Below are 17,684 nucleotides of genomic sequence, written 5' to 3' on the forward strand. Positions count from 1 at the left end.
GTCTAGTTCACCCTTAGAGTCTCCCTGGAAAAAGTTTCCTATCAAGAAGGAAAAAACTAAATAAAATGAAATAGAGAGACCCAGGCAACGTTTTTCAATCTTGTTATTCCTTAGAGAAACTGAGGTAAAACTTAGAAAAAAGTTTATGCCAATGTTTACTTGACTTTTGGATCAATAAATTTGGCAAAAAGGCTTTCATCTAAAGATTAGTGTTGCATGTACGGGTGCCAATTCAAAAAATGTAGAGGGGGCATAATTTTTTTTTTTAAATGAAGATACAAAAGAATTTTTCTAAATCTAGGGTGTTTTTTAAATGCAATCCTGAGACATTTATCTTTAAAAATACAGGGGAGCAATTTTAAACACTTCTCTACACCCATGTCCCCCCCCACCAAAATAACGCCCCTGATTGCAGGTAAATCAAGAACTATAATCCAGAATACAATTAGAAATGAAATTAGACAATAAAGTCAATTAATTTCTAAAACTTTGGGGTGGGGTGGGGGCTGGTGAGTTACTGGCTATTAACTTTCAGACATCTTTTTTTACATTTCTTTTGCAATTATTTTTCATTTAATTCATTTTACAATACAATTTCTTCTTCGATGATTTTTACTGTGTTTAGGTGATTAGTTTTTAAATCTAGAAACTTGGAAATTTCTTTATTTTTACTTTGTTCAGTGTGTTTTCTAGGTGGAAAAATTTCTAAAAAGAAATCTTTCAGCAATACACAAGCGGCTAAGAAAGTTAGAAAAAACAAAAGTCCCTTTTGGGACTCTCCTTTACTCCTAATTTACTCTATTTTACCTTTTTACTCCCTTTTAATTGGGGCATCCGGGCATTATTAGCCTTATTCGAGTTTGTAGTAATTTATATTCGTTTTAAGTTTGATCTGATTATTCGTTGTAGTTTCTGTTCGTTTTAAATCTCATTTATTAATAAGTTGTAGTTTCTGTTCGTTTTAAATCTCATTTATAAATAAATCTCATTTATTTGTTGATAGGGATTTCTGTTGGTTCTTAATTTGAGTTATTAGTTGACTTTATTTCTGCTGGACTTTAGTTTAGTGTAACTATTTACTTTGTTTGAAAAATGTCTTTTTTGGAGGTTTTTTTTTTTAACACCAACCGTTAAGAACGGTAACTTTGCTTCAAAAAAATAATGTCCAGGATGGAAGTTTATATTTTGAAACAAAAATTTTACAACATTTAAACATTTGTTTATAAAAATATGTCTACACCATGCTGGCTATAACATAAATATTTGACAACTAGAATGTATAATCACAATTTTTCACAATTCTATTAAAAATTAATGAACTGTAATTGACTATTTTGTTACTTTAGACACACTAAGCTAGCAAGACGCCTTCAGTTTACTGCTGATATAGTTCTTAAAAATAAAAATATTATTATTAGTGGAGTAGGCCTATCATCTATACGGTGGAAATTATACCAAGCATAAAAATTGAACTTTTGTTTCGCTTAAATAGGTCAAATTGATAAAACCTTTGACACTGATTAAAAAATACGTCAGGTTTCTTCCATCACCCATATTCTTGACCAATATCTTAAAAATTGGATTTTTGCAAATCAAATAAGAAGTATGTTTCCATTTAAACAGTTTAAAAGTGTTTTCTAATGCAGTTTTATAATGCTCAATTCAGAATTGTAATCATACTTTTCCTATTACACATAGATTATGTAAAATAATTTGTATTCTTTTTTGAAATACCAAAAATATACAATAAAAAATCATTTAATCACTGCACTAAAACTACGAGAATAAGAAATACTATTGAATTTCAGAATTTAGCAATGCAAAATTGCACGAAAAACTTTCCAAAACCTTCCAATTAGTCTATTTTCTTATATTCAACATACTAATAAGTCGAAGTTTATCCTAGTAACAGTAGTCTAGCCTTAAAAAAAAACAAAGGAATACAATTTTTCAAAATTGAATTTTGAAATCCAAAATTAAAATATGTAATACTAATGGAGGCTTCAACACTGAATTTGAATATGAAATAATACATTTTATCGTAAGAAATTTGTATATAATGAATTATTTTTAAAAATCTGGACGACCCAAATTTTGCAAAATGTTTACCTTGAAAAATTGTTGATTTACAATTCTGAGTGAAGAAACAATTTTGGTTGCATATCTTAGCGTAGAAAAATTCATCGGGTATGCAAAGCAAATTTCTATAAAAAAATATGTATCTGTGATATCATTTGGAACACAACCTAGGTTTGTACCAGAAAGCGGGGGTAGATGATTTCGCGTAAGAAGGACGACAATAGCTCGAGCAGAGTGCGACTTGGGCACAACTGTCTACATTTCACTGCCATATAAAGTAAGTACCCCTAAAATTCCTTGAGGGACGGGTCCTTTGAAAGCTCCGAGTTCTGTCTATAAAATTGTGCTATATGATCACCTAGCGTGCTTTCGTAGCTGATAAAATCTAGACGACTTATATTTTTTCATGTCAAAAGTCAATAAAAAGAAAGGTGGTTTCGGAAAGGGGGTTCGAAAAACAACAGATCCTCGACTTACGCTTACCGCTACCTATTTAGTAAGAAAAAAAGGGAATTAGAATGTACAAACCGGATTAGGTGATGCATCATTTGATGACAGTCTTGACTCCAGCGTGTCTGGAGACCCTATTTGTTGATTTGGTGAAGAATTTCCATTTTGTTTATTTTCTTTCCTGCAAGGAAAAAAATATACTCATCTTCCAAGTTATTACCACCTTGCTATGAATATGGTCAATCTCTTTTCAAATCAGGAAGCAATTTTGGAGGAGGTATAAATCCCCTCCATAAAAATTCGAAACATTATCTCCTTCACCAACACTGGGCACTAATTTTGAAAACATTTATTTATTTTATTTCCTGCAACCGGAAGCGTTCCTCTTCCGGGCTAAATCCTATTTAAAAAACGAGAAATCAATTAGGAGGGGGTACCATTTCAGAAAAACCTCTTCAGCTCCAAATACAAAAAAACATAATTTTTATATAAGAATTTTTAAAGATTAAAATTACGCCTTGGTAAAAGTCAAGTAACTTTTGAGCTATTAAATTAAAAAAACAAAGTTTTTCTGAGGCAAGTAACAAGCGAAGTTGATACATGAAACGAACAAAATTTATTACTTCACACCCTATCTAACATATCTCGATAAAACTATTACAAAAAAATAAACTGGTGATATTTCCTTATGTTTGTACATTAAGCTTTCATACCGTAGAACCTTGAAACTAGCATAAATTTTCGACTTTACACTACGTCATGCAATCTCACAGAGCAAATTTTCTCCGTAGCGTAAGGAGTGAAAAGCAGGGTTGTCACCCAAGGTGATTTATCACTATTTCTAGTGTTTTTCTATATCACCGAAAGTAAAAACATCACTATATCAGAACATAAATCACTAGATTATTGAAGAAAATCACTAAATCAACCCTGGCCAACCTGATGGCAACCCTGGTGCCAAATAGACTCGACCTATACTTAGAATTACAATAAATGAGTTTCTTATTGAGTTAAATTTCATCTAACACTTTGTGATTAAGTAACGTATCAAGTATCTAAAACCTAACAAAAAATAAAACTAATTTTAAAATTTTCAGTTATTTTTTCAGTTTAAATTACAAGATTCAAATTATTGCTCAGATACCATAAATATTTTTGCAGTTTATAACTTTATCAATTCTGAACTAAAACTAAAATAAAATAAAAATTAATTTTTTCAATTTTAACGTAATCACTCATTACGTTATTATCATTCATTATCATTATATGGCTATTACATATTTAAAATACTCATAAAAATGTAAAAATTCCGTTTTTTAGAGTTTCGGTTACTATTAAAGATAATTTCTTAAACCACATTGGCCTGACATAACTTAAAGAAAGAAAAATGGACAAAAATGGGGTTTTTTAAAGGCCAAATGAAAATACTGAAAAAACACAACAAAGCGAATATTTCGAGAGGACAAACGCCTCTCTACTTCAGCGCGAAACGAAATAATGTATTCAAGGAAAGTGCCGAAGAAAAAAAACAACAACAAAAACAAACGCGGAAAAGAACCAAAAAACCAAAGAAAAAACCAAAAACTCAAAAGATGAATAAAACTCAATAAAAGCCAAAAATTATAAGAATTAAAACCAAATACCTAACAACATAAAAGCGAGTTATTCGCCAATATCCACGATTTGCACAAAATCCAAAAAATTATGAACTGCTATCGACGGATACTAGCGAACAACTGAGAAATAAAGAAAGGAAAACAATTCATTCACTCAAAAACAAAACGAACCAGCAATTAAATAAGTTGGAGAACTATGTCATCTGATTTCGGATTTTAGTTATTGCATTTCTTGCAGACACCCTTTGAGACCTAAGTTTTTTTTTTTATTAAGATCACTTGATATTTTGAGGGTGTCCCCCCTGTTTGGAAAATCGCGGAAATTTTCTCTCATAACTTTTGATGGGTAACATATATCTTTTGTTATCAAAATTCCGTTTTTTAGAGTTTTGGTTACTATTGACCCGAGTCGATCCTTATTTACAGTTCATTGCCACTAACTGTTTGAAAAGCCATGATTAAATTTGTAATAAAGAAGCCATTTTTAGCAAGACACAAGTTAATCACGCAACGAAAGTATGTACCTTGGAGGCATTAAAAATGTATTCTTAAAGTAGTTCTACCTACGACATCAAATTAAAAACATTTCGTTTTATCCTTTCGTTAGACCCATCTTAGGTCATAGCTGAAAAATTGACAGTCTTCTAAAATATTTTTTTTGGTAGCTTCAAAATTATGAAGTTTTTAGGACAATAAAATATTTCTGCCGGTGTTGCTCAACTGGCAAAAAATAAGCAAAGCTATTTCGTTGAATTTGACATCTTAAGAACCGAACATTAACAAATTTCATCGCTTCTCACCGTAAATCTTAAGCATTGACAATTTTTTGATTCCCAAAATGGAAAGCTAGATACCCTAAAAAGGAAATATACCCTAACTATACCCTAAAAAGAAAGCTGCATACCCTAAAAGGACATCTACCCTATCTATACCCTACAAGGAAAGCTGCATACCCTAAAAGGAAGCATGCCCTAACTATACCCTAAAAGAAATCTGCATACCCTAAAACGAAATATAAGCTATTTATACCCTAATAGGAACGGTGCATACTCTGAAAGGAAATATACCCTAACTATACCCTAAAAGGAAAGCTGCATATCCTGAAAGGAAATACACTCAACTATACCCTAAAAGGAAAGCTATATCTTCATAAGTTGTTTGGTTCTATATGTTTTTAGCTTATTTTTGATGATTTTTCAACCACGTTTAGTTTTTTTTATTTTGGCATCCGCCACTCTCAAAATAGCATAACTGCCCATGAAGATTATAATCATTAAAAATTGAATTCCCGGTTTTGTCCTAATTTTTAAGAAATACATGGCTGTGTAAGTTTCCACTTAACCAATTCCAACAATCAGATGTCATTTCACTGTCCTTGGCGTTTCAATGTTTTCGCCGAGGCAATATTTTTCTGGTAGGTTTCGTCGGAAACCTCTTGGAAATTTTGCTTTCAGTCAGACCTACCAGTGGAATACATATAGCTGTGTCGTTTGATGTTTTTCCATGACAGAATTTGAATTTTACAATTCTGGAATTGTGTTGTCACTGTCATTGGTACTTCCAAGCAACAACTTTGAAATTTTGCTATATATTAATCAAAACTATTTTTTTAGAATATTTATTTATATGTTATTGATTATGTGAATTAATTAATTAATTGAGTCACTTCACACAGGTTATTTGACCTTCTAGTAGTGGATATGTTTGTTTGTTTTGATTTGTTGTTTTTTGAATTGATCGATAAAGGAGTCTCAATCTTTCTATCACTAAAATTTACAGCTAAGCTATTTCCTATACTTTGCAACGATACTAATTAGGGGGAGTGTTATGAGTCTTAATTGCAAGTTTAGCCTTTCATTGCTGAGCCTATTTAGGAGAATGGAATAAACATTATCTCTGGTGAGACTGTTTTCAGTTACCTGGGATTAAAAGAGGAATGAACTGGCAAATTTTAATTCATTCAGTATTTGTCATAATTTCCTGTGAGTTTTAATTCAGTACATAGCTCGCCTCTGAGCAGTTCACTTCTCTTAATAAGTGAGGTATGTGCATAACTACCCAAAAGAATTAGAGGTATCAAGTGAGAGGTATCAACTTTGCTTTATGAAACAACTTCTCTTAATCTTGGTTTTGTTTTAGACCAGTTAAAGCGGTGATAATTCTTAAGCACTGGCTCATTTGAACAAACCCCCCAAAATTGAAAAACTACTTTAAAACAATCATGAATAATCACCTATCTCATTACCAAAATTGTATTGCTTCACCTTACCCCCACTCCACCCCCTTGATAGATAAACATACAGCCCACTATATATATTCCCATTATATTTAAAAAAAAGCTACTAGCTTTTTATACGACCGATGTACGGTTGTAAAATATAATAGGAATATGCATAGTGGGTTTTGTGTTTATGCATCGAAGGATTGGGGGGGGGGGACGGAAGCAATACAATTTTAGTAATAAAATAAGTAAGTAGTTATAATTGTTTACAAGTAGCTTTCGGAATTTTTTGGGTATCGTAGAAATGAGCCCTTGTGGTTAAGAATTATCAAAGCGGCCTACCGTTTGTAATACAGTCGTTTTCTAAGGTGCTTTAAAAGCCCTAGTAGAGTTTATTGGGTGTGGTCACCACAGGGTTTTCACTAAGCCGTACCCGAATCAGTTCCAGGTCCGGTGTTTCTTGGGGCCTGAAACAGGGACAGTGGCTTACTAATTTCGGAACCCAAAGGTAAGTAAAATCGAGATAACAGCTTCCATATATCGATGCGAAATGATATGGCATAAGTAAAATAAATGGTATGATAGAACCTTTCAGAATATAAAGGAGAGCAGTCATGGATACTTTACAGCAAATAAATACTTAATTTTTGTGACTTTACTTATTTGGTTTTTGGAGGGGGTAGGGGTAACATATCAATGAAGACTTGTTTAAAGTTTTCCCCTCTACAATAATGACTTCCCTTTTTCTAGAGTAACGACTTTATGATATTAATGACCAACTGGTACCCTGTATCAATGGATATTCTATTATTCTATTTGTGTGCTTTATTAACTATCCTGAGGGCCAAATTAACAATCGACATAAAGGATTTTAAATACTTTAAAATCTTTGGATTACCGAAGTTAGCCGAAGTACCGAAGTTACACCAGCTTCCGTTGCTACCAAAGAAGAAACTCTATTTCTAACGGTTAGAATAACTACCGCGTGGTGTATAACTAACTAGATAGGGCTCACTAGGAATCCTCCTTTTTCAAAGGTTGAATAATAAGGTCTAATCAGGAGTTAGATTAAAGTTCCTTTCTATAGCTGAACGCATTTAATAGGATACTGGGACGGGGAGATGGCAAAGTACCCCTAAGAAGGTCTAGAAATTTATAACTAAGAATTTACAGTAACGATTTCGGAGGTTCTGCCCCGTTCGTTTTTTATTTATTACTTCCTACGTTTGAAGAATAATTCTACACACCCTTAGTTATATTCATTGATTACTTGATCAGCATAAATCAATATACATTGATGAGTAGTAAATAAAGGGAAGTTACTGTCTTATATTTACGCATTAGAAAGTGTACTTTAATTCCAGGGCGGGGGCGGGGGGAGACGCCAAAATAGCAGTGGTGGTTGAGTGACAGTTTAGGTGGTTTAGGGCACCAAACTACAACTTTATCCCGAAGAGGACAAATTTGAAATCAATTTAAAATTTTCAGAAGCTAATTGATTTAAAAGTATCAATAGCTATATTTTAGGCTTCACAGTTGCAAAAAAAGTAATGCCACACGGTGGTCGTGCTGGATTGAACCTAGTTGATTCGCCTTATTTGTAATGAAACTAGGCTACGTTTGGTGATCTGTAATTGTGTATCAGCTATAATAAAAGGGGTGAGTCATTCTTTATGTGTGGGTAGGGTAGATTCCTACAAAATTAGGCCTACATTTTAATGGACAAACTGCTTACTCTTCCTGAGGCTTCAGATAAAAAGTATGTTCAAATTTTATCCAAAATTGGAATTGTAAATTTAACCGTAGAACGGTACTAATAAACATACACTTATTGATTTACAGATTTTAAAAGCAATTAACCAGAGTTTTAAGGGACCGGTACCTCAAATTATATCTTGGTTAGGCCTGGGTTTGGAAAACAACCAGAAATTAAATAAAAGGAGCTTTTCAACTGAAAGCAAGGAACAGATTTGGACCCTGTTTGAACAGAATATTCTTTGTATGAAGGGGGTTGTCTGCTCCTTAGCTCCTTACTCTTTACTGTGAAGTTTGGCTTTTTCCCAAATTTTAAAGAAAATATGCTATTGGAAAAAAAAAAATTCAAAGCACTAAAAACCTTTCGTTTAATGAAAAAGTGTTGGGAAAGGGGGAAGTCCCCGTTGTATACAGAGTAATTTATATTTATTTTAAGTTCTAAACTTGTTCCTTACTTTAGTTGAAAAACCTTTTCTATTTACTTAATTACATTTCATGAAACTGCAAAGTTTCATGAATACAATGCTTTTAGAAGTGCAGAAAAAAACTATCAATATTTCAATGATGACCTCTGTTTGGATTTCGATGGATAATCAAACAGTTCGTGGTAACAAACTGTGAGTAAGGAGCGACCCGGATCAATAGTAGCCGAAAATCTAAAAAACGGAATTGTCATACCAATAAATCTATGAAAAGAATTGGCTTATTATGCTGATTCCAAATATATAAGTTTCTTCAAGTTTAGTTTTACCGATGAAAAGCTACGAGCCTGAGAAAACTTCTCTGATTTTCGAAAAAAGAGGGAATGTCCTAGAAGTCATAGAATTTAAATGAAAAACGCATCATCAGATTCAGCATATCAAAGAACCCTGCTGTAGAGGTTTCACGCTCATATCTGCAAAAATGTGGAATTTTGTAATTTTTGCCAGAAGAAAGGTCACGGATGTGTGTTTATTTTTTTATAATTTTTTTTAGGGGTGATTGTATCGCCCCAGTGGGCCTTAAACGTCGGGAGATTGTCCATTCTAGTTCTAGATCCCTTTTTAAGTAACCAACAAAATTTGATGGCAACTAGGCCCCCTCCCACGCCACTTTTTTCCCAAATTCGTCCGATGAAAATTTTGAGGTAGCTTTTTTGTTCAACATAGTTGAAAGGCGCAGTAATTATGTCTTTCGACATAAAATGACCCCCTAAAGCCCCTGGGGAAATGGTTTTAAGTTATAAAAATTTGTCCATTGTTTTATTGTTTATTGGGAAGTATGCTTATATTTTTTCGGGTGAGAGGGGAGGACAAATTTTCTGCTGGGAGAATTTTCCATGAAGAGGGAAGTCTCCAGGGGGTGAAATTTTCAGGGGAAATTTTACACTGGTTGAATTTGTCAGAATTCCTATATCAAATTTCTTTATATGTCTTGCTTTCTCTTTACCGATTCAATTTTACACGTGTAGATGTTAAGTGTAATTGTACGGGGTAAATTTCCGCCATAATTGAATTGTTCAGAGTATATTTCTATGGGGAGGGGGATTTTTCCGTGGAGGTGGAGCCAGATATCCTGGCGTTATTTAAATAACGTTCGGAATTAGACAAAAAAAAAACTAGTTTTTTCAAGTGAAAGTAAGGAGTAACATTTAAACTTAAAACGAACAGAAATTATTACGTATATGCGAGGGGATGACACCTCGCTCTTTACGCTAAAGTATAAATTTTGTCCGAATTCTTTGAAAACGACTCCTGAAACACAAGAGTTGTTTAATTAGAACACTAAGTAACTTTTTTTTTAAAGTGCCGAAAATCTTCAGCATTAAGAGCGAGGTATTGAGGAGGGGGCAACACCCCTCATATATGTGAAAATGTCTGTTCAAGTTTTAATGTTGTTCCTTATTTTCAGTTGAAAAAACTTGTTTTTTTTCTTTATTTCATGAAGCTTAGAGACAAACATTATTCTAAAGGCAATAGAAAAAAATGTGCCAATTAAAGTAAAAGCATATAAAAATAAAAAAAGTTACTAATTACAAAAATACACAAAACAATAGCCTACTTACAAAAACCAAGATATAAACTCCCAGCATTCAGTTCTGTTGAGCAATGCCGAAGCGTTCGACGGATAATTATTTTTACAATATCGACAGTTTTGAACTTCTTTATCAAACACCAAATATTAAATGCCTTTAGACTCAGTGTTTATATAAAGTAACGCATTATCAAAGTATTTTTTTCAAAGTAAAGCATTAAAACTAATATTAAGAAAATTAGATAAAATTTTTTAAATCAACATTTATAATTTAATTTTGAATGCCAAAAACCAAATTTATTTGACACCTTTATACTTCATAACTGTAAAAACTTAAATCTTTTTCAAAGTGACAACTAGATAAATACAATCACTCCTGAAAAAAAAAATGATAATAAAACATAAAAAAACGTGTCCGTTCAGGGGGAAAATACAGAAATTCCCAGCGATCTGTTCAGGGGAAACATTTCTGATTATAGTGGCTTCATATACCAGCTCATGGGTACTCTTGCGATGAAAGCAAAAGTTGGCGGCATATTTTTACCAAAAATTGCCCTTTATTAAGTTGTTTTCCTTGTGTTTTCTATAATTATACGAACTTTCTTGTGTACTAATAACTGCACTAATTACTAATAAACAAACGCATATTTAGAATCACCGTAAAAAGCTGATTCTTTGATTCAATGTTATAGATAGTTAGGCTTTTATACTTTCATTATTTGCAAGAATGTTTATTTACTTACCATTAATTATTATGAAGAATTTGAATTTTTCTTGTCGCTCCAATCAAATCATACAGAAAAAGTGATTGTTGAAAACTCGAAAGGGGTTACTCAGTCACAAATTATAATTTTTATTTTCCTTATTAATGGTCAAAATCTATTGGCAGGTAGCAGATAATGGGGCAACACATATCTTTTCTATGATTTTCCCCTATTCTGTTCTCTTTCCTTTGGTTTCCTTATAATTACTTTATAGTCTCAAATTTCCAGGAGGGCCATAACCCCCCTGCCCTCGCCCCTTCTGGTGCCCATGCTTTAATTCCATTGACTGATTTTTTCACTCATATTGTTCCTTAAGAGTATGTAGAAAGAGAAGCCAAATGATCTTGTTTTTCTTTTTAATCTCTGTGGGATTTACGTGTTGTTGCTTTGAGCCGGTGAAAAGAGCACAGAGCCTGATTGGTTCTCTTGTATAAGATTTCTACCCAATGAAAAGACTGAAAAGTTTTTGAATCATTGAAATATTTTACCAGTAAACTATTGTTTCTCGGTTTATGAACTCTGTTGATGATTAACTGCGTAAATAGTCTTTAACTGTAGCCTACCGCTACTAGTAACATCCAGGGTTGCCTCCCGGTAGAAAAAACTAAATTTTAGTGATCTTTAGTGATTTTTTCAACAATCTAGTGATATATGGGCTGATTTAGCGATTTTTTGGTTTAGACAATATAAAAAATCATTAGAAATAGTGGTAAATCCCTAGGAGTGGCAATCCTGATAACAACAACTCACTGCAGTACCAAGCCACCAGAAGCCAGCACAGCTGCGCACGCTACTCCTCCACCCTAACCGTTTCAAAACTTTTCACCTACTCCCATGAAGTTCCAATTTCATTTAAATCCTTCCTTACGCTCTCTTCCCACCCCATGTGGGGGTGACCTGTTTTCCCATGGCCACATATGGTTAAAAGGAACATTCTTTGGTATTATGTTCTTCTTCATCCGTAAAACGGGTCCTAACCATGTCAAACTTTTTTTCATTATAGCTATATAGAGCGGAATAGAACCATATTTATTGTACAGCCAGTTTTTTGACATACGGTTAGTAAAACGAGCACATAATAAATGAGCACATAGTAAAATGAGCACTATCCATGAGCAATTTCTAAGAAAAACATTAACAAAATCCGTTTGCTTTTCAAAGCACCCACGATTGGCCACTCTCATTACCGCAGATTCAGATATACTAATTTCGTTTTGCAGACTTTTCTTCCAATTAATCCAAACTATTATTATGGCGTTCATAACTATTCAACCATTATCGTAACTGTAATAGTATCATAGTATATGATACTATTACAATAGTATCGTAATAGTATCATAACTATCCAAGCATTATCGTAAACATACTGCATTACCTGTATTATTTGAATAATTATTACATTTGTAATCCGGCTGCTGTCAAGTATTAAAGAAGTATATCCAACTAGGCATATAAGCTCTAAGCATGAGAATATAGAGGTGCTACTAATGTATAAGAGCTGCCAATCAATGTCAAAGCCATAGTATTAAATTAAATACACAGAAGCAACTCTTTCTGTGTTAAATCGATCAATGTGTAAATATGATGCTACTGCTTCTTTGATTTGCAAAAAGTCATAAAAAGCTAGCAAAATCTAAGAATTGGCCTCTTTACTCATTTTATTCAGCACTTATTTTTGAATCGTTTCTAAGACGGTATTTAATAAAGATTTTTTAGTCAACAAAAAAAGGGAGACAAAGAGAGAAGAACCATAAATAACATAAAAATCTAGACATTGACTTTATAAATTCTTTTTTTTATGGACATTATCATATCATTGATGGAAGAAAAAAAGGTCACATGTCTGACCTTTTTATAGTTAAAAAATGAGATTGCAATTTCGCAGTGTAATCAGCGATTCAAATCTCTTTGTCGTAAGAAAAAAAGCAACCTCATTGTTAGATAGTCTACTTTTTTACTTGGCTTGTCTGTTATTTGCCATAGACACGCAAAGGTGATTTTTCAAAAACTTTTTTTGAAGTTAACACAGGGTATCAACGCGTCAAATTTCATATCAACTTTTATAAAATAAAAAAAGTGGGGCCAGGTGTATCTCTCCTTCCAACTCTTAGTTTGATTGGCAATAATTAACATAAATCGTGTTTTATTAAGATGTCAACATGCTATGGTTCGTGTTTGAATGGTTAAGAACCTTTGTGCGGTAAGAAGATGGAGGTCCTTCTCACAATTGGATTTTCTAGGAATGGGAAGGTTCAAATTCAAACAGGGGTGTAGCCAGAATTATGTTCGAGGCAGTAGCATCAACTGGGATGGGGTTTGAATGGGCGGGCAAGTACTCTAGATTTTGGAAAATATCTTTTTGGGGTAGTTTCATTAAAAAATGTTTTAATTTTACGACAAAACGACAAATCCCTAACTTCCCTCTCCCTAAATTTGAAAAATATACCCCCCCTAGATTTAAAAAAATACGTTCCCGCTTAGTATATCTTAAAGTATTTACTTGTAATTTATCCATTATGTAGCGAGGGATGGTCAGAACTAGGGCTATATGCAGTATTTTTATTCGGGGAGGGGGTATTTTTTGGGGAGGATACCAAAAAAACCAAAAAACGCATCAAAAATGTGTTTCATACATTTGTATTACGTTTTTACGAGTCGAACAAACATTAAGGGGGGGGGGGTCAAAACTCCTAGCACTTCCCCTGAATACGGCCTTGGTCAGAACCCCTCTTTTCGGCTTCCTGTGTTACCAAGGGATGCCAAAGTTACTTTAATTGGTTTTAGTGGCGTTGGTTCACAGAAATTAGGAGGATGATGGTGAAAAGAATACTTTTTCAAATTATAAAAAGTGACAATACCAAAAAGCCATTTTTCAGTGAAAATACCAAAACAGATGGAACGTTTAGGAATCTAGGGAAGAGGCTAAAAAACATTGCGGGGAGAGTAAATACCCCCTGCCCTGGACTGACAACACAGGTTGGCTTAAGAGCAGAGATGGTTTTAGGGGAGGGGGGCAGAGATTTTAGGGGTGCAAAATTTCAGATAAATAATCTTACATTTATAATCATTTTGTAATTTTCAAGATCTTATTTTTATCAAAATAAACTAGAGCGGGTAGTTCGCAGTAAGTAAAAGCAAATTGAATCCAAAATGTTCACTTTTCCCATATCTTTTCTTATGTAAAGTAAAAAAAGTCAGCTTTAAATAAATAAAAAACTTAGTTAATGAATGAAAATTTCATTAATAAATGAAAATTTTGGTAAAATTTGGCCTAAAATTTTTTGTCAGACAGGGAACAGGAAGGGCGGTAATCAAAATTTTGCCCCGGGTGCAAGGGAGGTCAGAACTGCTACTGCCTAAGAGAGAATTTGAAGCATCAGAGTAGATCTGGAAATTGTATGTCAGTGCAGCATCTATTTTTTAAAGGCTTATATTGTAAGTTAACCCATTACCCCTAATGAGCTGAAGCCCCTTCGTCTGCTCTATAAGTGATCTTAGCCAGCCAACTAATTAAAGAGGATTAATTTTGCTCCCTCTTATGCCATCGTTTTTAGTAATTTCCGTGGGCTTAAAAAGGGCAAGGACGATGTGTTACGTCTTTTCCAGAGGAGTTTGGGCGTGGCATTTCAAAAGGCGGTATATTAGGCTAAATAAAATATATTCTACAAGAGATTTGGAAAACTTAAAATGTCCATTTGGATTTTTGATTGTTGTTAAGAAGCAGTTGTTTGAAAAGAGTTTTTTTTTTGTGGCAGCTAAGATACGAAAATAACTATTTTCCTAGAGAGGTTTCATTGCCATTTATTTTTGTAACAAAAGGTAAACTGCATCTTGAGAAAAAGAGACAATTTTAAATATCTGAGGAACGAAATGAGAAAGGAGATAAGGGCTTGAGCCAGTCGACACCATTTTATTGGTTTTATGACGCAATGTAAATTTACCTATAAAAAGGTGTGGCAAAATATCTTGCGAATTACTCTGGCAGAATTGACTAAGGATAGTTTTAAGTAATTGTTTGAATGACCGTATATTAAGAAATATGCTGTGAGAATATGATGACTCGATCTCACTTGCAATGCTTCTATAGCCCGGAAAATTTTTAGAACTTCCTTGAATTACCCTAATGGAAAACTGGGCGGTACTAGTGCAGCGGTTGCCCTCCTTAGAAGGAAATACAATTAATTTCTACAAGTTTAAAAAAGTTCTAGAATGCATGCTTATATCATTTGTCAAAGCGTTTAACTTTACTTTATCTCTGCTTCTCCTAATGTGCAAATACATTTTAAGAATATATTTAAAGAAATATATTTTATATATATTTTGAACTTGCAGAATCTAAATATCCAAAGTTATATATTGTCCATCCATTTACCCATAGGCATCTCTTTCATTCAAATAAATTCACCGGCAAACAAGTAACGTCGACGAAATCAAGCAACGGAAAAACGCATGGATAATACATAATTTCGGCTATATTTGAACATTAAGGAGGGGGTTGGGGTGAAGTAAAGGGAAATGGTTTTAGAAATGACATAAGTAATAATCTAAAAAATCTTAAAGTAATTTTCAAATTGTTATAGTGTTTCCTCCTCCACTGCAATAGCACAAACTAGTCCCCGACATGCCCCCGAAAACTATCGTTAACAAGAGCTAACAGTTTTTATTTTATGTTAACGTTATAAACTTCACTTTTCTGTAAGATTCAGTGGAACGGCTTTTGTGAAAATAGGGGAATCCCAGAAAGATTTGGATAGGGTGGGCGCACTAACTACTTAAATTATAATGAAAGAAAGGTTAACTGATTAGTATGGTTTTATTATGTCTTATGGATGATAGGGTGACACAAATTTTCTATTTAAATGTCTCACTGGGGCCAAAGGAGAAGCAAGACGTCCCCAGGGGAGGGAAAAGACCTTAAGAAAGGGTTTAGAGGAATTAGAAATTTCATTGGAAAGAGTAAAGAGGGAAGCTCTGAACAGAGTGAAGGGTAAATCTTGCCGAACTCCGTTGGGCTTGTATGGTTTGGCGCTGCAATGGCTCCGAAGTAATAGTGTGTGCAAAGAGGCGTGTTCCAAAACATCAAAATTTACATATATTCTATTACATTGTATGATGTTCTTACGGTACAGCTGATGGTTCGACAATTCCCCCCGCTCAAGTAAACATATTGAGACTTGCCTATCAATCATGAAGATGTAATCCTTAGAAAAATTGCGTCCGAGCCACATCACGAACAAATCTTGAGAGGGGCTCAGCCGGCCTCCTCTTAAAAAAACTTCGGTACTAATGCGTTATATGGACACTTTTATATATTTTACAAGGAAACCAGTCACAACAAACCCGTCAAACAAGCTATTCTCAAGAGACCGCTAGACACAAATGACTGCAAAGCCGTGGTTTCTCAATGATTTACAATATTTAAACGATTGTTTTTTGGGGTTTAAGGGGGAAAAGGTACCTAGGTTATGTATTTAATATATGCTATGCTTTTCCCCCCCCCCCCTTAATATACAAATATATAGCCCAAATTGGTTTATAAACTATTATATATTTATCCTTTTTATTTCATTAGCATTAACCAAACTTGACTTTTTAGAAGTGTCCATATAATGCACCAGTACCAAAACTTCTGATCTAAAGCGCTTGTAACAAAAAAGAGTTTTTACCAGGGTTGAGTCCCTCCTGGATTTTTCGACGCCTACGCTTCTGACCCTGTATTTTACTAATTGTATACGAGGGGTCACTCCCTTTCCACTAATTGGTGTACGTCTTGGAGTGTCATGGTGACCGCACAATTCAACCATGCGTAGTGCAGTTCCCACAAAGCTTGACACAGTTCCGCCACGCTTGGCACGCCCCATTTGGTGCATGTGATTTTTGGAAGTTGGCGACCCCTCTTGTCGGCAGTGTTTTTACACATGACACTGATGCTTGAATTCTCAATGACAAATGATAATAAATACAACTTTTCTGCCAAATTACATACCTGTCAATTAATTGACAAATCTTTTATACGAAATTAGCCAATCAAAGACGGGAAGAAGCCAATCTATCAATTCTGGCAAGAGAAGCCACCTCATCAACCAATAGAATACAAAATGGATCGTTTTAAACTTTGCTATTCATCTAAATCCGTCTATCTATCAAAATTGTAACCTCGTAATGTGTATTAAAAGTAATCAATCAAGCTCAATGACATGTTGTCACAGTTTTTATACTATTTTGACACGCTGAAGTACCAAAAGCCGTGAAAATTATATTTAATTATTGAATTGGTTAAGTACAAATTTATATGAATTTATTTTATCTTCAAATATTGAGAGAAATCAGAAACTAAACTCTCAATGAAAATGAATTTCTATATATAGTTCCATAGTTCATTAGTAGCGGGCTCCAGTTAAAACAAACTAAACGTATATAGCACCCAACAGGGGCGGATCCAGGATTTTTTTCGGGGGGGGGGCAAAATAGGTTGATGCGATAAACTTGCGTTAGGAGCAAGTTTAATAAACGCAAACTTGAGTTAATTAAGTAAATTACACTACTTTAGACTACGCTAGGGGGCGCCCCCTCGCCCCCCTGGATCTTCCACTGAAACCCAATAGCGTCAATTGGGCGGAAGGGACATTTGCCCCCTGATTTTTTCGTTTCCCCTAAATTTTTAGAAATACCTTTCATTTCAAGTTATTTATGAAATACCTTTCAAAAATGTTTGTTTTTCGATATTTTCCTGAATAAATTGAAAAAATAATAGAACCACCAAACCCATGGATCTAAAAAAATGTT

The 17,684-nt window shown here is 33.8% G+C and overlaps 1 protein-coding gene across 3 annotated transcripts in view; it reads right to left on the reverse strand.

Annotated features, from left to right (window-relative positions):
* Window positions 1-17,684, reverse strand: part of nab (NGFI-A-binding protein homolog) — a 229,582-nt gene that overhangs the window by 59,485 nt on the left and 152,413 nt on the right. For all 3 annotated transcript variants that reach the window (XM_089094852.1, XM_089094850.1, XM_089094851.1), the window contains one exon: window positions 2,608-2,710. In XM_089094852.1, the coding sequence (XP_088950978.1) occupies window positions 2,608-2,710 (103 nt within the window). The remainder of the gene's footprint in view (window positions 1-2,607; window positions 2,711-17,684) is intronic.

The sequence above is a fragment of the Artemia sp. Qi Xiang Cuo genome, chromosome 9 (assembly GCF_049724085.1).
Source record: "Artemia sp. Qi Xiang Cuo chromosome 9, ASM4972408v1, whole genome shotgun sequence".
NCBI lineage: Eukaryota > Metazoa > Arthropoda > Branchiopoda > Anostraca > Artemiidae > Artemia > Artemia sp. Qi Xiang Cuo.